Source organism: Uranotaenia lowii, chromosome 2, assembly GCF_029784155.1.
Source record: "Uranotaenia lowii strain MFRU-FL chromosome 2, ASM2978415v1, whole genome shotgun sequence".
Classification (NCBI taxonomy): Eukaryota; Metazoa; Arthropoda; class Insecta; order Diptera; family Culicidae; genus Uranotaenia; species Uranotaenia lowii.
In genome coordinates, this window is record NC_073692.1 from 159,104,171 (window position 1) to 159,126,866 (window position 22,696).

A 22,696-nucleotide genomic window follows, 5' to 3' on the forward strand; every position below is an offset into this window, starting at 1 on the left:
TTCTTGCTACACTGGTTTGTAAATCGAATTATAGATTATTTTATAGTAGCACATTCAGCCACTTTCCCTCTAGGGATGAATATTTTAACTGCTTATTCCCAGTTGATACAGAAAGCACACACAGTTGCTTCATTTTATTTCATTTTTTCACCAGTATTAAAATGTAACCGACGACGTCAGATACCGGGAGATCTCTGAAAATTATGCTTTACACAAATGGAACCAAAGCTTTCTCGTCGCTACTAGTATTAAATACTTGCTAGCTCGAACCAGCAACAGCTGCAGTTTCTCGTTTTGCCCCGGAGCAGTTTTGCCAATTTCTTCTCGGTAAGCTCCGTTTGAGCTGTCATCAGCAGCCCGGGTGGATTTACAATTTGGAAGGTATCTTGCTACCTGCTGCAGGAATTGTACTGCTCTGCTTTGCTTCGAAGTAGTGTGAGACGAATGAGCCGCTCCTCTTTTTTGATCAAATAAAACCAGAGTGAATTCTTTTTGCTTCCATCTTTCATGCGACACTTTGCAGTCCGTTTTTTTTTGTTGGAATAAAACAGTTCATTAGCTGACCAGATGGTTGTATTGGGAAATAGTTTATGGGATATAAGCAACAACTTAATTAACTTTAAAATGGTGTAATAAAGAATGGGAATTTAATTAACGGAAAACTTTATTCGTTTGAAAAACAAATAGAACTTTCTTATATCTATTACCTATCGATACCTGATAAATATAAAAGTAAATCGCATTGATTAACTATAATTAAAAAGTATCAATTGAAAATCTGATGGAAGCACCAGCCTAATCCTCTGTACTACAAAGAATGGAAATGTCATATAGAGTGAAAAACGAATCTGTAAAAACAAACAATTCCATGAAAGATAGACGAACTGAAATGCTTCATTTTGCATAAATCATACAGATTATAACATTTTAAAAGCTTGAAATTCCAACCTTTATAACTCAAACACGATAAAAAATTTTACTAGCCTTTTGGTAAATTATAATTATTGTTGAAATGAGTAATCAACGCAGGTTCAGTGTTTGGAATAGAGTTATCTTTATTAAGGCTTGTTCGTCAAGTCCTTATACAACTACTCATAACGTTAGCGTTAGCTATTTGTCACTTTCCACTTTTCATATTCTCTAACTGGGAAGGTACTCATTTCTCAGTGAGTACAATGAGATACTCTTACCCAGAACATTGTCAATACTGTTGGATTACCACGAACCCATTTTGAGTAGTCCCGCTAACCGTGTGATAATGTAAACATTTGTACCGCAATTATTATCATCAACTGTCATCAGTAATCATTGATATATTGTTCTCTATTGCAAATTGGACATAGCAAGTGGAACCAAAACATACATGTTTTGGTTCTGCTCGTGGCAGCAGAAGTCTGCTGTTGTTATCGGATGCCGGAGGAAACCGTAAGTTTCAACAGTTTTCAATCTTTATACAACACAAATCAGGGGCAATGATGTAAAGTCTGTTTCACATAGAATCTGGTCGGATAAAGTAGATCATTTCTCCGCAAAGAAATAACGTACAACAAAAAAAAAATGTCATTTTGTAGGGTTTTTATTGCACTTTAAGGAACAAATACATAAAAATCATTCGTCAGCTTTTTGGATGAATTTTCGAACTTTTTTTGTGATACCACCCGTCATTTTCTGCACAGTACTGCTGGTAGCCTCATTCGCCATCTTGTTCCACCACTTTTCCATTTGAGCGGGTTTTTTCATGGTTCTGCCACATTTCTTCAGTTTGCCCTTAACTATTGCCCAATATTTCTCGATGGGACGAAAATCCGGACAGTTTGGTGGATTGATACTTTTTTCGACAAAATCGATCTTGTTCTTCTTATACCACTTAACGACATCCCGGCTGTAGAGGCAGCATGCCAGGTCCAGCCAGAACTTCACCGGACCTTTGTGGGACCGAATGAATGGCCTCTTCTGGAGACATTCTTCTTTGTAAACATTTCCATTCATTGTGTCCCCAGTGATGAAAATCTTAATCTTCTTCCCACAACTACAGATCCCTTGCCAAATCATCAACTTACGCGCAAATTTATCAGCGAAAACAAACTTGAATCTACTCGCAACATTCCCTTTACGCTTCGCAAGGCAAAATTTGTTACCGGGTATTTGTCGAAAATCCATTTTTACGTAAGTTTCGTTGTCCATCAAAATGCATCCGTTGTACTTGGTCAACACTTTCTCGTGCAACTTCCTTGCCCTGGTTTTGGCAACCAGGATCTGTTTCAGCATCCTGTTGGGGTGTTTGCTTGCATGATACTACCGCAAGCCTTCTCGCAAACAAATTCGTCGAGCTGTATTGTGGTTCGTGTGTAAATCACATCGTTATCTTCTACGATTTGTAGAGCACACCACTTCATTCCGAAATGCTCTACACTCGTTTCCCAGTACAGCCGAAGCCAAGTGCCGAGCAAAACCGGTGCCCCAATAGCAACACTACTGTTTGAGCAGGAGAAATCCCGAAACACACAACTGAAGTGCATTTTTTTCCTTCTCTTCCTACCACAGTAGGCAAACAAACAGCACGAAACGATATTGCTTCTTCTTCTTCATTTTCTTGTTAGGAAAGAACCAAACCTACTGAGTTGCTTTAGCGCTGCTCCTCTACACTTAATGTGATGATTTTTTTCTCTTGCTCTCACCCTGGCGAAGCGTTCTCTGCTCTTTGATTGGGTGTACGCCCGGCGTCTTAACAGAGCAGGGCAAGTGTTTGAGAACGAAAAATTCACTGAGTTGCATTTTTCAAGCCGCTCGGGGAGAAATGGACAACCATGGTTGGTAGATAATAATATTTTAATGGCTTTAAATTCTTATCGGTATAACTCAAACAAGATGAAAATATCACTGGACTTTTAATAAATTTTCAATCAACATCGAAAATCAAATTAAGGGGCAATGATGTAAAGTGATACTGGAGATTAAATGCCCATGTTAAGAAGAATTTTTAAACTCATAAATGAAGAATGCAATCCAGTAAATTCGACAAAAGTTTTGAAAAAGGGACAGTTTTCCACCAAAAATATATTAACTGGAACACCTAAGTGTTAGTAATAATAGTCGTTTGAGGCAAAGAGCGCATGTGTTTACCCAAATGCGCCATTAAACGTTTATTACATGTTTATTGATTTAAGTGCTTCCGAAAGTGTTTTACTAATAAAATCACTCATATTTTACTTCACAGATTGAAAAATTTATTGCCACACGCAGTGTTGCCAGATATACTGACATTTTTGTGAAAAGTTAATCAAATCTCCCACCTCGACATTTTTCTTTAAAATCGCTTAAATCTTATACTTATAAAAATGGAGGCATAAATACACTGCTGGAAATAAGTATAAAGACAAGCTGTATATAGGGAATTCTGTATATCCTGTGATTATTTAATTCAACACTTGTCCACGGTCGATTCATAGAAGAATGCTATTTCTTGAAATATACTGTTGTTTTGCAAGATTCATGCATCTTAAAATAAATATGCTCTAAAAACGGATTTTCGGGTTTAAAATAAGTATAAAGACAAAGGCTTTTTTATTAGAAAAACACGTTTTTATTGATCTGAAAGGACTTTAATAATGTGTAGCATCGCCTTTCTTGGCAATGACTTCTTGCAATCGTCGTGGCATAGAAGTTATGAAGCTTTTCAAAACGTTCGGATCCAGATTAGACCATTCGTCCTGAATCGCCATTTTAATTTGTCCAGCCGTTTCCATGTTTTCGCCCATAAAATTTTCCAAAAAAGGAACAAGGACACTTGACGTTCTTACTAACATAAAAGTATTTAAAATTACCTTTCTTGTCGACCGGTTTCGGGCTCGATGTTGCCCAACTACAGGACGATGTCTGACTGGTTACTCAAAAGAAAAACACTAACACAGCTGCATACTACTGCATAGTATTCGTCGAAGGATGGTCATATCATTTTTGGTTGGCCAAGTTGAAAAGAGGCGATATGATTGGCGGGTCGTCCTCGTTCATTAAAGGCCTCTCAGAAGTTGTTATAAACATAGTTTCCCAGGCATTTAAATGTGACGCTTAGCGTATAAATTTTTTGAATCTAACCTTTTCCCAATCTATAGAGTTGTTAGATTCCGATGCGTGGGCGGCTACGCTGGATTCGTTGGTTTTGTTGTTGTCCACAGCGTTTTTATGTTCTTTTATTCGTGTTTTAAATTTTCGTCTTGTCTGGCCAATATAAACTGCTGGAGAAGTCTCACACGGAATCTCGTAAATTCCGGATCTTTCTTCCGGTGGGACTTTGTCTTTCAGTGACACCAACCGATCTTTTAAGGTGTTGGAGCTTTTGTATGCAACTTTCAAACCATGGTTCGAGAGAATCTTTCGAATATCGTTAGTCAGTGGTGGGAAGAACAGCAAACTGACTCTTTGAGATTCTTCTTTTTCTGGTTTGAAGGTGGTTGCATTATTCCGGAACTTTTTCCTCTCGTGTTTGCGAAGAATTTTATGAACAAATTCTTTGTCGTATCCATTCAGATTTGCAGCCGATAATATTTTTTTCTTTTTCATTGCTAAACACACTGGTTTCCATAGGTATGTTGTATAAACGATGTGCCATGGAGTGAAACGCAGCTTGTTTTTGAGCACCGAAGTGATTGGAGTCTGCTGTTATGTAGCGATCGGTGAATGTTGGTTTTCTGTAGATCCCAAATTTCACCGTGCTATCATCTTTTCTAGAGATTAACAAATCGAGAAATGGAAGTTTTCCATCTATTTCTTTCTCCATTTTATCGAACTGTGTTGACATTTCAAAAGCTCCAAGGTTTGTGGGAGATATCGTTCTTTGACCGTGGCAAAGATGTGGCGAAGATGGCCAGACAAGAAGAAAATTTAAAACACGAATAAAAGAACATAAAAACGCTGTGGACAACAACAAAACCAACGAATCCAGCGTAGCCGCCCACGCATCGGAATCTAACCACTCTATAGATTGGGAAAAGGTTAGATTAAAAAATGTATACGCAAAGCGTCACATTTAAATGCCTGGGAAACTATGTTTATAACAACTTCTGAGAGGCCTTTAATGAACGAGGACGACCCACCAATCATATCGCCTCTTTTCAACTTGGCCAACCAAAAATGATATGACCATCCTTCGACGAATACTATGCAGTGGTATGAAGCTGTGTTAGCGTTTTTCTTTTGAGTAACCAGTCGGACATCGTCCTGTAGATGGGCAACATCGAGCCCGAAACCGGTCGACAAGAAAGGTAGGGGAGGAGCGGGCTATACGCGCCTATTAAGCAGAACGCTGATTTAATCAGATATCGCATCGAATATGTGTACAAAAACTATATATACGTGTGCAGGCATCTGTTTTCTATACACTAGAGTAATTTTTATGTTAAAATTTTCTTTCGTTTTCGAGAAAACGATTTTATGATAACTGTTGTCTAAAATGCCGAACCACAAACTGTGCAGGCTAAATGCGCCTATTTATGTTTTGAACAAAATTCCTGTTTTTTTGGCAATATTTGCGTATAATTTCATTGAAACTGCTAGAAAGTAATAATTTCCGTACGACAAAGCTGAAGTTTCATAAAAATCTATGTATATTATAATTATATGGATTAAATCAAAAGTTAGGGTTGCCATACTATGGAGGCAGTTCATCCATGAGAAAAACTTTATCAAATCTGTTTTTAAATCGTCAATTTTCTCTTAAGATGTTATTCAGAGCTTAGATTTGAAGTTTTAATGATAATAATCATATATTTATTCTATTTAACCTGTTATTTTAGGATGGAGGCATTTTACAAACATGATAGGGGCATACAAAAACACTCTATTATTCCACTATATAATCATTATTAAACTCCCACAAAAGCTGAAATATGTTTAATTTCTTAAGTTCATTTGAGTAAGAAATAAAAACCATCCTAGTTTTTGTTTTAAGCTTCTTTACGCATAATTTTTAAAAGTCGAAATATTACATCAGAATGTTTCAAAACCTTGCACGATTTTTTAATTTTTTTTGAGTTTGTAAATTCATAAAATTCTTCCTTGCCTTATGTTCTAAGCGTATCTCCCTCAAAATGCATCGGTCAGATAAGCTGTCTAGTCAGCCATTTCATCAAACAGCCGTAGGGTCATTTAACCCGATAGGCCCATTTAGGAAACCTTTCCCCTAATTGTAAATCCTTTTATGTTAGTAAGAACGTCAAGTGTCGTGTCCTGTAATACGCCTTTTGTTATATGTGTAGTAAAAGTTCTTACGTTGGCACAAAACCACTAAAATGAGTGAAACAAGGACTTCTTCTAATAGCTGGCAATACATCTGTGAGTCCATCCGGGTAGAGATGAAACAAACAGGTGTCTTTCCAGCCGTGCTTAGGCCGGCCCAGATCATGACAGATTCTCCACCAAAGTTTCGTTTCTCTCTCGTTGGCCTCTTCTGCCTCTTGTCGTAACAGCGGCTGCTAAAACCATGTGGCCCGTCTAGGTTGAACTTTTTCTCGTCACTATAAACCACATTTGACCACTCTTGGTCCCCAAATTGGTACTTTTCGGCAAAAGCAAAACGGATTTTTTTTGAGACGAGGAAGAAGTCTTGGTACAGGCGTTGTTTTGGTGAAGGAAACATTAGGATCGTCTTTGAGGACCTGCCGAATCCGACGCCCAGATACTGTCAGCTGCATCTCCGCCTTGATTTCCTCAGAAGACAGCTTTTGGCGGACCGCCAGTCGTTTTATTTCCCTCTTACACCTCGGCGTCAGGGAAGATGGACGTCCACATCGCTTCTTTGTTGCATATTTTTCGCCTAGCCGCAGATTATTATGCACCACATCCTTACTTCTACCAATCCTGATGCCGATTTCACGCAAGGTTAGCCCTTGTTTTCGAAGAGTATCTACTCTACCCTTCTCATAATCGCTCAAAGGGCTATATTTTGGCATTTTTCCTGTAAATATCAAATAAATTGTGAAAACCTTCACCAATGATGTTTTCTTTCTTTTTCACCATCAATTCATTTCGTATTGAGCAAAACTTTTCACTTTCAGCGTAAAAAATATCCTCCGCGAGCGAAATTCAACAGAAGCAAACAACTGTCTTTATACTTATTTCCAGGCGCAAAATGAAAATATTTATACTCTGACACGCATACATGCATTCAAACCCATTCTGACACACAGATAATATTCTGCTCACAACTACATTTACATTGACTAAAATTCGGTTACAGTTGTTTACACTGTAAACAAAAGAGCAGTAAAAACTATGTTGTCTTTATACTTATTTCCAGTAGTGAATGTGTGAACACGTATAACTCTTACAGGGTTCATCATCATTTTTTTTTTTGCTGGGTTCGTCTTCGTGCGAAGAAAAACACGATGGAGAGATAATTTCGAAAATGTTTTTGTGGAATGTGATAATTAATTTTGAGTTTTTATTCGTATCAAGTAGAAGTCCCAATTGGAACTCAATTTCGATAATTTTTTTTCATTCAAACCACCCGGACGCACTATGGGTTTTGAGGTGGCAAAAAGTCAAAAACTGAACTTTATCGGATCGCTTTTTTTTTATTTTTACTAGTTAATAACTTTATATTTAACTAAGATATTCCCAGTTTTTCAACTCATTATCTTGAATACTGAACGCACCACAGGCATCAGATTTTTAAAAATTGAAAAATTTATATGATGAAGAAAAAAATTTAAATCACATATATTTCCATGGAAAACATTTTTTTCTTAAATTTAAAGTACACCACACGAAAGCTTGTATTAAAAGCTATCATTTGAACGGTTCAACATTTTTTCACACTAAATGAATCTATGATAAAAATGAGTAAATTATTATTTTTTTAAAAGTCAAAAACTTTATAATTTATAAAATTTATAAATTGTCAAAAAAAAAATGTTTTTCATGATTTATCAATCATTTCACACATTTTTCTCTTGAAATTCATGAAATGTCTTGATGTTGTTTATTATTTAATGATCAATTAGTCCAAAACCCGGTTTTCATTAGAAATAAAAAGTTAAAATCAAAAATAACACCAAGCATCATACTTTAAAAGTTATTTACACAAAATTTTTGTTAAAGTTTATTTTAAGTTAGTAAAAATTATAATTTTCATACAAAATTTTCAAAAATAACAAAAAAGTCTAAAACACCTAATCATATTTTTTGTGCCTGATTGTATGGAACTGCCCCATAGTGGGGCGGAGTAGAGAGGCGCCTAATGGAATCAAGGCTTACTAATGCTGATCCATCTCTATGTAGCAAGTTTTGGCGCCCATTTTCATTGCCACTGTACTTTTCACGTCGCACCAGTTAAATGGATATTTGGATGTGATTTTTAATTTTCCTTATGGGGTGAAAAAACGCAATCAGCGGAAAGGAGCATGTTGCTGAAAATAGTCATTTTTGCTTTAGAATCAAGGCAACTCAAACATTTTAAAATCTGATTAAACCAATGTTTGCCAGATTTCCCGGATTTGCCTGGATCATCCCGCATATTTGCAAAATCATTAAAATGCTTATTTCATTAGCAAAATCATACGAGAAACTCTTATTCAACAAAATAATCATGATCGGTTTCTGGAAGCTTAGAAAAGGATATTTTGAAACAAAATGCCCGGATATTCCAGGATTTCGATAAATATCCCGAATTTGCCCGTTCCAGATAAGTTTTACGGTCATATTAGAAAATGTAATTTTACTGAAGGAAAATAATATTCAACCATATGACTGTACACATTTTGACATTCTTGGTACAACTAAACAGATATCGAAAAAATATTCCATTATGTATTTATGAATACCACGAGAATGCCTAATTTTACCTTATTAATATAAGCCAATCTTAAATTGATTTAAAGGTTTTTTGAACAGATGACAGGTGTTATTTTTTTGCTTTAAGATGCCGTAATTCTTTACGAGAAAAGTTGAAAAAGAAAACTCCTAGAAAATTTTGTTTTCGTTTTTCGTGAAATTTACGTAATGAAAAAAACTTAAAAGGATAACAAATCTTTATGAACGCATGAAAGTGTAAATAGAAAAAGAAATTTCAATTTCTGCTTTTGTCAACCCCCTCCCCCCCCCCCCGAAGGGGGGAATAAATAAAGTTTGAAGTATTTTATGGGAATAATTAAAAAATTTATCAAATATCCGAAAGATAACAAGAGAAACAACAAATTGTAGAAGATTATAAGTTTATCACCTTTTATATTCCTAGTTTTATTTTCTTACAAAAAAAATTTTCTATGAAAAAAATACTTTATTTATAGGTTTTGTGCAATGAAAAAGTATGCGATTTTGTTGCATACAAGCTTTCACACAATTTATTCCAATTTAATAGTTTATCCAATTATTTTTTATTTCTCCCCCCTCGCGATGTTCAAACTCCGAGTGACAAAAGAAGGATTTGAAATTTGTTCCGGCCTAATTGAAACAATTGATAATAAATCTGACTATCAATAAAAGTAATTTTTTCACAATCCAACCGTATTTTTTTTTAATTCGTACCTATCATCATGCTGTTGGTGATATTATCGAAACCGCGCCCTGATTCCACCGCCTTCAAACAATCGCCACCAGAAGAACATTTATCTAACTCGCAGTATAAATAATTTATTCTAATTCCTGGTCGTTCATTTGCTCGTTTGGGGTTTTACCCCGTTTCCGGATGGCATGGTGCGAAGAACCTCCTCCAGAAGCAAGCTTGTTTATCACGCATCAACATCAGCATTCTGGCAAACGCTGCTCTACACCCCCACACCTCATCGAAACGAATCGTGAAGGAAGGCAACCAACTTACAACTGGAGTAAAAAAAACACTCACCGAAAAAAAAGGACTTAAGATTGTATTTCTTCGCCGTCATTGAGCATCATCACAAGACACAACCCATCGTCATGCCATCCGAAACAATTAAGTTGAAAAATAATTATCCCATTACAGCGGGCAAAAGGCAAAATAGCAACGCGGCGCGTGGGATCCTAGGCTTTGGTCCGAAATTTCTGCGGCAGTCGGCGGAATTTTTTGAAGAAAACCCAACCTTGGCTTGGTTGTTTCGATAAATTTCGACATTCCCCATCAGGAATGGGTGTCAGGCTGGGAAAATGCGTAAATAATGAGATGACATAATGTGGAGCTTTATTCGGTAATTTGTTCACAAATAACCGCAAACTTTTACCCCTTTTTCCGAGAACTAGGGAAGTTTCCTTCGACTGGAAACGGAAATAAAACATGCACGCTACAATGTTTATCTACTGTAGAAGGTAACATACTAAATGGAAAATGACAGAAATACACCCATTAACATATGGCATGCCATTCATCAATGGCATCTGCTTTTTGGAAAATTCCAGGAAATACTAAGCATGGTAGTTTGCTAGCTATCTTTTGATACTTACTTACTTAATGATCCCGCACCGATCCTCCGGTGCATAGGGCCGTGGTAACAAACCTCCACTGTTGACGATCTGGAGCCAGTTTTCGGAGTTCGGATTTCAGCGGCTAGGCTTCGCCGCCACGAGTTTCTGGGTCTGCCTCTTCTTCGATGTCCTTCTGGATTCCAATCTAGCGCCTCTCTGCAAATCTCGTTGTCATCTTTTCGCAGTGTGTGCCCAATCCATCTCCACTTACGTTCCCGAATCTCGATTTCAAGCGCCCTTTGATGACACCGGCGATGTACAAGCTTATCAGTGGTACAAGTTCCTCATTCGAGATCCAGTTTCCAGGCCACCAAGCGCGAATGATATTCCGCAGGCAGCGGTTTACAAATACTTGCAGTTTTCGCGTCGTCACCGCATACATATGTGCACCAAGTTTCGCACTCGTACAGCAATACGGATTTGACGTTTGAGTTGAAGATTCAGATTTTCGTTCGTAGAGAGATCTGGCGTGATCGCCAGATGTTTCGGAGACTCGCAAACGCATATCGGGCTTTGCTGATCCGGGTTTCGGGATCCGGGTTCTTGGTACCACCATCAGGCGTTTTCTGGCTACCAAAATACTGGAAGCAATCAACTTGTTGTCCAGCTACCACGAAATTGGAAGGATTCACTGTGTTGATTTCCTTCGACTTGGTTTTTCCGACATTAGTTTTAAGACCTGCTGTCTTGGAGCTTTCGGTGAGGTCGTCGAGTTTGCTCTGCATGTCTTGTTGTGTTTGGTCAAGCAAAACAATATCGTCTGCCAGGTCAAGGTCGTTTAGCTGCTCCATTGTCGTAGGATTCCACGGCAATCCTCGGTTTTGTCTACAGTCAATCTATCCAGTCAAGATCTCGTCCATTACGATGAGAAGTGTAGCGGTGATAAAATACATCCCCTTCTCACTCCAATAGTTACAGGGATTGGATTAGTCAAGACACCGTGTGCCTAACCTTGCACGAAAATGCTTCGTACTGTGCTTAGGTGAGATGGACTAGTATCCCTGGGACTCCTCGTCCTCTGAGAGCAGCCCAGATGTTTTCGTGGTTCAGTCGGTCGAATGCCTTTTCAAAATCATCGAACACCAGCAGAAGAGAGCCCTGGAATTCATTGATTTTTCCAGTACGATTCGTAGTGTTGTGATGTGATCCACACATAATCGTCAGGATCGGAATCCAGCTTGTTGCCGTCGGAGTGTAGCGTCAATTTTGTCCTGGATTCTGTTCAGGATCACTTTGCAGAGTACTTTGAGGGTTGTACAGATCAACGTTATGCATCGCCAATTACCGCATTCTGTCAGGTCTCCTTTCTTTGGGACCTTTACGAGAATGCCCTGCATCCAGTCAGCCGGGGATGTTGCAGTATCCCAGATGTCAGTAAAAAAACGGTGCAACATTTGTGCTGACAATGCAGGATCAGCTTTTACCATTTCAGCAGGAATGCAATCGATCCCAGAAACTTTGTTGGATTTCATGGCTTTGATTGTCGTTTGTATTTCAGCCAGCGTGGGTGCTCCCATGTTGACGCCATTTATGCGACTGACTGTTGGCGCTTCGAGCTGCGAGTTCTGTTGGCCATCGCAATTTGTGACTCGGAAGAGTTGTTCGAAGTGCTAAATCCATCGTTTGAGCTGTTCTATCCGATCGGTCAGTAACTGACTTGCTCGGGCATTCAGCGGCATTCTAGCATTAGTACTTGTACCGCAAAGAAACGTCATAAAGTAATCGGATATCTCCATTGGCGGCGGCTTTTTCTCCCTTTTCGGCTAGGGAGTTTGTCCGAGCTCTCTTGTCTCGTCTACAAGCTCGTTTAACTGCAATTTCAAGCTCCGCATATCGTAAGCGGGCGGCTGCTTTGGCTGACTCGGTAGGTACATGCCTGCTCAATTTCGACTTTTGCTTTTATCCTATCCTCGACCATCATCTAAGTTTCCATCGACTTCCATTCACTTCTTCTCACGGACGTGTATGGAATTCCCTATCTCAGTCAGCATGCGACCAAAGCATTCACCGGGGTGGGGTACCCGGTCTTCACTAAGGTTGCTCGTCACGGTGTACAATAATACAAGGTGATATGTTCCTGATCATAACGACATTGCTATCCGTCTTGTGAGCCTCAGTATATGCAGCGTTATCTTAGGCGCGCAAAGCTTATTGCTTTGCACGCTGTTCGAAGGTAGTATTTAATGACGTCACTTGTTTACATTCGAAGGAATTGTTTACTCGTGGGAGTAGCCTACCTTGTTTTTTTTACCGTGATATTTCTCACCCCAGCTAACACTACGGAAAGGTAGAGGATCGGAGTTGTAAGACAAGAGACTACTACCTGAAGGTTGGGTCTTTAGGATCTCGAGTTGCACATTATTTACCATTCTCCAGCCGATTATGGTTTGTTATAAGTGGATTATGCTGTACTTTTGATTGTTAAAAATAAAGCAGACACAATTTTTAGAAATTTTTTATTTATATACATATTATTGAAGAGCTTGCCCGTATTCCAAGTTTCACCAGTCACCACCTAGAAGAAAAACAGAAGCCTACTTGGCCGCATTCATTAAATTTCATCCGAGATAATGTTTTTCTCACCACTTCCATCAACACCATATTGAAATATTCAACAGCTTGTCATAAATCGAATTCCCGGCGCGTTTTTCTTACCCTCACCAGTACCAGTTTGCATTTTATTAATCGCCTCGGATTCTCGGGCTGGGCATCTTTATCTCTTCGTAATGCTGCTTCTTCCCGGAAAATCAACAGGCCAGGGCTTAATTACTGCCATTCTCATCACAGTTTTAACGAGCCACTCTTTCGGCATCAAGGGGTGATGATCCTTCGATGATGATGGTGATGGTTCCGGGATATAAATAACTTTCAGCTTAAGTTGTTCCTTTTGAGCCTCTCTACTGAGTTTTTCACCCCTTCTTTTGCCACAAATCTTCGGCATTCTTCGAAAAGGCCAACTTTAAATTATTGCACAAACTTCTCACTAATAGGGATCCGGGAAAGTTGGCTTTAAAACTTTCAGGAAATTATTCTTGCTGCTTTCCCGGTTCACGAGATGACTCATTAGGATGAACCAAAACACTGAATGGAAGATGGGCAAAGGATGATCACCTTTTGTCAACTTTCTGATTTGCTTTTCCGTTTTAATGGTGAGACTTGTGCTTCGAAGCAAAAGCCAAAAGCTTTCGATTGGTTTGATTGATTGGGAATAAACAAAAAATTATGCAAACAAAAATTCTTTCATTTATTTTAAAGTTTTAATATTCCTGTTTTGGGAAAAATTTCTGATTACAAATTTTTGAATAAAGCTAAAACTTCGACGTTGTTACATGTTAATGATAATAGATGATTTGTCCAATTTTTGTTCAACAGAGACTTTTTTACTCATGAAATTTAATAAAACTATTCAATTGATTTCAATTGAACTTCAGCATCCCAGCACTCCAATTTAAGCCACATCGGATCCTTTCAAAAGAATTTTAACCCCATTCCAGTGTTTGAATCTCACCGTAGAGCTCGTCAGAGATTTGTCATGAATTATGCCCCTTCATCTATCACGATTCGTATCGAATCGCAATTCAGGCTCTCAATCAAGCGTCAAATAAAGTTTAAAGCTTCTATGGGAAAGAAAATACAGGAAAAGGAAAAAATATATATAAACCAGAAAACCTACACCATGTTGCTGCCTGCCATTTCCGTGATCAACCAATTTGAATAATCTATAATCTTTGACCCCATTAATCACCGAAGCAAAATAAAGCAAACAGATTCGAGCCAGACGCATTCTTTGGAAAAGTGAACGGAAGTGAGTGGAAATCGATAAGATTAAAATTTCCTGAAAAAAAATGTTTTAAAGACGTCTCTCTATTGTGAATATTTTTTTAGAATTTTTAAATTGATACATGAGAAATTTACTCTGAAACTCCGGGAAGAGTCCTTTCCTCGAGAAAAATCTGTGCGATTGATTTTGGAGAAAATCGAAAAATGAACCTTACTGATATCATTCCGCAAGCATCAGTTCTAAGCAAGTTTGATTTTGGTGTTCTTGAGGTGAAAGTAACGGGAAAAAATAACCTTAAAATTGCGTTTCGGTTGGAAGGTTGTGTGTTTTTTTTCTACCCGTGAACGTGTAACTGAAAACGGGGGTCTTCACGATTGCATCCATTTTTCTCCTATGTCTGAAAAGATTTTTCAAACTGTTCCAGTACCACAGGGGTGTACGTGAGCTATTTCATTCGCATAACGAAAATGTACCAAGGTTTTGTGCTGGAATTGCCAACAATTTTCAAGATGGTAGGGGAGATGAGGGCATAACGAGCACCCGAGGCATAATGAGCGTATTTTCTTAAATAAACTTTCATGAGGATTTGTTTCGTACTTCCTATAGTATTAATTTTTCACAAAAAAAGGAATCTCCTTATCATTTTTACAGAGATATTTAAAAAAAACTAGCTTGGTTCTCAAGTTACGAAAATATTATAATTTTTGAGCACCACGAAATAAGCTCTTATGATCTTAAAATAACCTTGATCTATAATGTACGCACTGCAACATGATGTACACATTGTTTCTCAATTTTCACCATCATAAAATTTTTGATTTTTCACTTTTATCAATTTTAAAACACGTTTTTACTTAAATTTGTTGACTAGGGGCATATAGAGCACCATATTATCGGGGCATAATGAGCATTTTCTGCCGTAGAATCTAGCAGCGAATTAAAATTGATTTATAGCGCCACACCTTGACTAGTATTCATCCGACAATTCAGCCTATTGGTAAGGTGTCGGAGAGGTTATCAAAAGACTAGAGTTAGATTTCTGTTCGAGGTTATTTTTTGCCATTCACAATTCATGATCGATTTTTTTATTGTTACATTATACGGCTAGTAGCATCATCCTCCGAACAAAGCACTTAATGTATGAGCGTGCGTGAATTGTTATTGTTTTGTTTGATGAACTACGACTCACCTGACTTCATCGAATTGAATTCGCTGCTAGATTCCCCGGCAAAAACGCACATCTTGCTCTGATTAATGGTGCTCATACTGCCTCAGGGGGGGTTCTCATTATGCCTCCACAGTGGCTGGTTTTTAGCTTTTGGCAAAATTTTTTAAAATGCATTTTTTAACGTTTTCATCTAGTTTTTCACGTTTCAGCCCGTTAGGGAATAGGCTTTTCAAGTGTCTGAACACGAAACAATAATGTAACCTCCATATTATAGCTATTTTCTATGGTTAAATAACCGTTTTCCTTAAGGTGGCCATTATGCCCCCATCTCCCCTATTTCTGAAAAAAAAAATTTATAAGCATTTTTGAAAATCTGTGGAATTTAAATTTCGGTATTTGTGTAGGGTAAATGTACCCGATCGTGTTTCCTATGGAATGGTTGACTGGTTTTGCCAGCCTTGCCAAGCCATCCTGTAATATTCACCTTTGAATTTCCTACGACAAATATGATAACTTACTTGCCTAAATTTTATTTATTTTATTTACATAGTATTCCGTCTCACGACATAACTTGGCGAACATAATTCCTAAAATTCACTCGGTCCATAGAAACCGTTCTCCAATTCCTCGGACACCCCACGTTCGGCAGATCACGCTCCACCTGGTCTAACAACCTCGCTCGTTGCGCCCCCGTTCGTCTTGTTCCTACTGGATTCGTAGCGAACACCTGTTTTGCAGGACAGTCGTCCGCCATTCTCGCAACATGTCCCACCCAGCGTATCCGGTCAGCTTTCACCACCTTCTGGATACTGGGTTCGCCGTAGAGGCGCGCGAGCTCGTGGTTCATCCTTCGCCTCCACACTCCGTTCTCCTGTACGCCGCCAAAGATGGTTCTTAACACTCGTTGCTCGAATACTCCGAGTGTATGCAGGTCCTCCTCGAGCAATATCCATGTCTCGTGCCTGTAGAGATCAACCGGTCTAATGAGCGTCATATACAGGTTAAACTTCGTGCGAGGGCTAAGTCTTCTCGACCGCAGTTGCTTGTGGAGTCCATAGTAGGCACGACTTCCGCTGATAATTCGCCTCCGGATCTCACGGCTGGTGTCATTGTCTGCGGTCACCAGTGAGCCGAGATAGACAAAGTCTTCGACTATCTCCAGCTCGTCGCCGTCGATCGTGACCTTGTTATTGCTGGACAAGCGGGTTCGGTCGGTCTCGGATCCGCAGGCCAGCATGTACTTCGTCTTGGACGTATTAATCATCAACCCAATCCTTCCTGCTTCGCGTTTCAGTTTGCGGTAGATCTCCTTCACCGCCGCAGATGATCTGCCGACTATATCAATGTCATCGGCAAAGCAGATAAGTTGACTGGATCTGTTGCAAATCGTGCCCCGCATTTCGCCCACCGCTCGTCGAATAACACCTTCTAGCGCCACGTTGAACATCATGAAGGATAGACCATCACCTTTTCAAAGCCCCCTGCGCGATTCGAATGAACTCGACAATTCACCCGAAATCCGCACACAGCACTGCGTTCCATCCATCGTCGCCTTGATCAGTCTGATCAGCTTCCCGGAAAAGCCGTTCTCGTCCATGATTTTCCATAGCTCGTTACGGTCGATCGTGTCGTATGCGGCTTTGAAGTCGATGAATAGATGGGCGTAGGGACTAAGTGTTCCAGGCATTTTTGGAGGATTTGCTGTAATGTGAATATCTGGTCCGTCGTTGACCGTCCCTCCATGAAGCCGGCTTGATGACTTCCCACGAATCTGTTTGCTTGTGGCTTTAGGCGGCGGAGTAGGATTCGGGACAACACTTTGTAGGCGGCATTGAGGACAGTGATCGCTCGGTAGTTCTCACATATTGCCCCCTCCTTTCACTCCTCCGGTAGCTGTTCTATGTCCCAGATCCGGATTATCAACCGGTGTAGGCAATCGGCCAACTTGTCCAGGCCCATTTTGATGAGTTCAGCTGCGATGCCATCCTTCCCAGCCGACTTGTTCAGCTGGCGAATGGCTTCCTTAACTTCATTCATCGTTGGGAGTGGCTCATCTACGTCGTTGGCTACGCCGGCGATGTACCTTCCCCCACCGTCTTGATCTCCTGCATGTGCGCCGTTCAGGTGTACATCGAAGTGCTGCTTCCACCTTTTACTTGCCTGAAGTGTGCCTTTAGACGGGGTTAACTGAAAAAGGCATTAAACCGAATGGAATTGTAATTTAGAATATTTTAACGACATGTTGAAGAAAGAGTTAAAATAATGATCCGAAATGATGACAGGTGTCAAATGCCTCAACTAAAAATAGCTTCGGATAAAAACTTTAATCTGACCACATTAATGATCAACAATAATTCAAAAAAAAAAATAAACCAACGAAATTGATTTTTACTGAACAGAAAACCTGAGGTTTGTTTACTCAAAAGTTTTAGGTTAGATTTAGTTTCAGAAAATGTACGTTTTGTTGTTAAATCCCCCGTTTAAATTCCTACTCGGCTTTCAAGGCGTTGAAATTGCGGCCTACACTTGTAACTCTGATTGAAATCTATTTTGCCTTCCCTATGAGGGACTCCAAAAATATGAATATGGTTGGTTTCTCAAAGCTGGAAGATTAGTTTTTAGCACTCAGTCCAGTCCAAATAGCTTTTCTGATGAATAATTTAACTCCTTATGGGATGCATCATTGCATCCAACTTTCACAAATTGTTTAAATATTCTTAAATACACTCAACGTCTCCCAGTGGAGGTAGGGACCATGTTCACTCTCGTTTTAAGATTAATAAAATCTCAAAATTACAGAAATTTATGAACTTATCACATGAATCCATTGTTGTGCAAAGTAGAGTCAGTGGGTCGTTATTTTAGCAGTCTATTTAGCACTAGCATTACTAAACATGAAATCTTTTTGGAAATATTTTAAGTGTACTAAAAAGCTACAAATTTCGCTATGCAGCAAAAAAATTGCCTTTGAGGAGCTTCTCGACACAACCACTTTCTTAAGGCTAGGCTGCTGTTTGTTTATGTCATACTTCTTTAAAAAAAAGCTTTACAGTAGTTTCTCGATTTTATCACAATTCGATTTTAACAATACTCGCCAAATTCACGCTCGATTTTATCACGATTTTTATCAAATCAATCAGGAACAATTACCAGATCCTTAATTTTCATTTCAAAAGCATAGAGCGTCTTTGTTTATGATATTTTTATGGTTTATGTTATAGTATATAGGTATCCAATAATATGAAAAAGCTATTGAACTGCTTATTTTATCTGTATAGTGTTTAAAATCGTCATTTGGATTTTAAAAACGCTTGTAATAATCGACACAAGTATTTTAACGTCACGCTGATGCTAGTGTTGTTACTTGGGTTGGTTGGTCGCTTTGAAAAATTTAACTTTTTCGGAAGAATAAAATGAAATTGTGCTAGCTTTGTCTGAAAATATGACTAAGATTCCTGTTTTTCTATATATAAAGACAAAAGATTATCTGCCCATAAAGCAAATTTCGAGAAACACACTGAAAAAGTCTAAGTTAAGCAAATTTAAAAATATTTTTCGAATAAATATACTTTTTAGTTCATCAAAGGTGTTAAGATTAAAATATTAAAATTTTAAATAAGCAAAAACATATTTTTCGATGCTAATTTTTTTTTACTTTTTTTCAAAATGGAAATAAGAGATAACGACTGTTAAATTTCCATCAAAACAAAATAATTCACTTTAATAAGATGTAGATAATCAAATGGATATACAACATGGTTTTATTTTAAGAAAAAGCCTCAAAATTTGCTTTAGAGAAGAATAATTAGAACTGAAAACGATCCTTTTTGTTTATAATCTTTGATAATTACGCCTTATAATCAAAATTTATTGATACAAAACGTTTCCACTACTGAAAATATTATAAATTATTGATTTAAGACAGTAAAAATACTTTTTTTTAACTTAAATTTTTAGTTTCGCCAAATTCACGGTTTCGCCATATTCACAGTGAAATTTTTTTTGACCGTGATAAAATCGAAAAACTACTGTATTTATAAAAAAAATGATTTTTAACTGAATGGGGAACAATGTAAGTTGAATTGCGTTTAACATAATATGGAGCATGGCCAAAAAAAAACTTGAAAAATATTACCTGAAATATTTTTTAATTAACAAAAAACTTGAAAAGCAATAACTTGGCCCATAAAGTTTGATGGATTGCCATGAGTTTTTCAAATGAAACCCATTTTGTTACATTCTTGAAGAAGAATAAATGTATTGCAGTCATCGAGAATAAATATTTTATGAAAAATTAATTCTTGTGGAATTTCGTGATACCTATTTGAAGATGAAACATATCCTATGCCCTCCAGCGAAATGCTTACAGGTGGTTAGCATTACAAAATAAAATTCATACAAAGGTAATCCAGGAAGAACCAACATTCATATTTGTGTGCTATAAAGTTTGTATACAGAAATTAATTAACAATTATCAGGAAAATTTTCTTTTAATGTAAATTTTGATAAAAAAGCGGGATATTTCTAGTAAAAGCGGTAGAGCGAGATATTTTATAATAAAGCGGGACATGTCCCACTTAATCCTAACTTAAACCTTAACCAAGTCCAAAAACGGAACTGTTCCAAATTTCAGGCTGATCGGTGCATACAAACAAACCGAGAAAGAGACAAATACACATAAGGGAAATAAGAGTACAACGAGCACCCAGGGCATAGTAATCTACTACTCTACTTTTTTTAAATAAATTTTAATTAGAATTAGTTTCGATGTTCCTAAAGTATTAATTTTTCAGTAAAAAATAAATCGCCTTATCATCTTTATAGAAATATTAAAAAAAAAATTAGGGTCGCGAGTTACAAAAAAATAATAATTTTTGAGCACCGGAAAATCATTTTGATCTATAATGTACGCACTGCTAGATGATGTTTACAATGTTCCTGAGTTTTCACCATCAATAAATTATTAAAGTAGAAGAAATTTTATTTATTTAAAGAGGGGTTTTACCTCGCAGGGTCATTCTCCCTCTGAATTAGAGGCAATTACAATTCTTCAAATAGTTTACACTTTTTCAGAAACATAATCACTTTCCTTTCTTTTTCCCGTACGTTTGCAAAAATGGATTAGATGTCTCCTACGACTCCGTTCTGTCGACGTAACATTTCATATTTACTGCAGCTGGTGAATATGTGTTCGATAGTTAGTTCCGTATTACATGCGTCGCAAACATTAGTACAATTTCGTTCTACAAGATGTTTCTGTGTTAATCTGGTGTGGCCGATTCTACATCTCGTTAGAATGACTTGTTCCTGTCGATTTGGTCGATCTACCCACGGTTCTATGATGTGTTTTATTTTCCGGAGTCCCCGTGGCGGTCTCTGTATCCAGATTCGTTGTTGGTTTGATGCGATTTCCTTTTTCACCCGTCTTACAACGTCGGGAGCTGGAATTGGTATATTCCACAATGGACATTTCCTACCATAATTAGCAGTAGCGTCAGCTTGCTCATTGCCTCGTATTCCAGAATGACTAGGAACCCACATAAACGTAATTTGTTTATTCCATGACTCCTTCCCAACTATTTGTAGAAAAGCGTGTCTGTTTTCACCTTTTTCAAGTGCCTTTAAACAGTTTGCAGAATCAGATATAATTAATGTTCTACCTTGAGATTTTTCGACGGCAACCACAAGGGCTGCTGCTTCTGCTGTGAAGATTGAACATTGAAATGGTAATTTTCGTGCTATCAAACAGTTTTAGCTAACAATCCCAATCCCAACCTCCTCGCCGATTAGTGAACCGTCAGTAAAAATTAAGCAGTGGTCTCGATATTTTTCGTTGATCGTTTTTGTAAAAATCGCTTGTGCTACCTCTCTGCTTTGCCCAGCTTTGAGTTTATTTTTGATGCTCCAATCGATCGAGGGCCCCTGAATGTTCCATGGCTTTTGCCCCACCCATAACATGGATGTGATCTGTGGTAGAACATGTCCAGTGAGATGTTCAAGTTTTTGATTTGCCATACGAAAGAGATCAAAGTTATGTGTTTCCGTAGTTTCGATCATAGGAGTTCTTCGTCGAAGTTGTTGGGTATGTGTGTTCCGCATTTCTGGAAGGCTAGCGATACTTACAACATTGTTATTCGATGTACCTATTTTTTATGTTAAGTTGCATGTTTTGCTGACAATGCAACTAACAATCGCATTTTGAAAATCCATTCTTTCGTTTTCCACTGCAACTGCCATTATTTATGATGTTCTGAAAGCTCCAGATGATACTCGAAGGTAATCGTTGCAGCATGGCTCCAGAGAGTTGAAATTTTCCATGCTGTAAAGTTCGATTTCATAGAACAGCTTAGACAGTACAACAGCTTCACCAATCTTTAAAAGTGTGGTTCTACAGGCAAATCGAGATATTGTTCTAAGTGGCTTTAACCTGCTTTTAACGGCTTTCTTAGTCTCCTCCGAATGTCGCTTAAAGGTATCTCTACGATCTAAGTAAACGCCCAAAATTTTCAGTGTTCGGACACGTGATACAGTTTCGTTATTCAGTATTATTTGTGTTTGGTGATCACGATGATAATGACGTTTCCGTTTACAATAATGCATAGCTTTAGTTTTGGTGGTTGATATTGTTAATCCGACTTCTTTGGCCCATTCATTTACAGTTTGTAGATCATTTTGCAACTTTTGACGAAGAACATTTGTCTTGGACCCTTTGCGTGCAAGTATGAGGTCATCGGTATATCCCATCAAGAACGTACCAGGAAGCGGTAGAGTGGATGTTTGGTTCATGATGAGAACAAAAAACGTTACTGACACAACGGAGCCTTGTGGGACACCATTCTCTTCTGAGCGGTGTCCGCCTATCGGATAGGAAAGAACGAGCAAACTGAAATACGCGATGTCCAAGTTTTGCTTCATGAATAGCGTCTAAAATTTCGGATCGCCAGACTTGATCATATGCTTTCGTAATGTCCAGAGATAAAATTTCACAATGTGTGTTCTCTTGCTCAACCTCTCTTAGAAAATTTCGTAAATATAGAACATGAGTATTCGTTCCTCGTCCTGCGCGGAATCCATGGTGCTCTTGATAAAGCGTAGAAGATGTTTCAAGGTACGTAATAATTCTATGATTGATCATACGCTCGTACACTTTACTTAAACAGCACAACATGGAAATGGGCCTAAAACCAGAGACACCAATTTGATCTACATTTGGCTTTGGTACAGGAATAACAATCGCAGTTTTCCATGAGTTAGGGAAGATACCTGTCTGCAAAAGGCTATTTCAACTTTCGGGGAGGGTTAACTGACAACGGTAG

At 38.1% G+C, this 22,696-nt stretch overlaps 1 protein-coding gene across 1 annotated transcript in view; it reads right to left on the reverse strand.

The window, feature by feature from the left end:
• LOC129742024 (uncharacterized) overlaps positions 1-22,696 on the reverse strand; it is a 50,671-nt gene that overhangs the window by 25,800 nt on the left and 2,175 nt on the right. Inside the window, exon 3 of the mRNA XM_055733868.1 lies at positions 4,096-4,653. Coding sequence (XP_055589843.1) covers positions 4,096-4,653 — 558 coding nt within the window. The remainder of the gene's footprint in view (positions 1-4,095; positions 4,654-22,696) is intronic.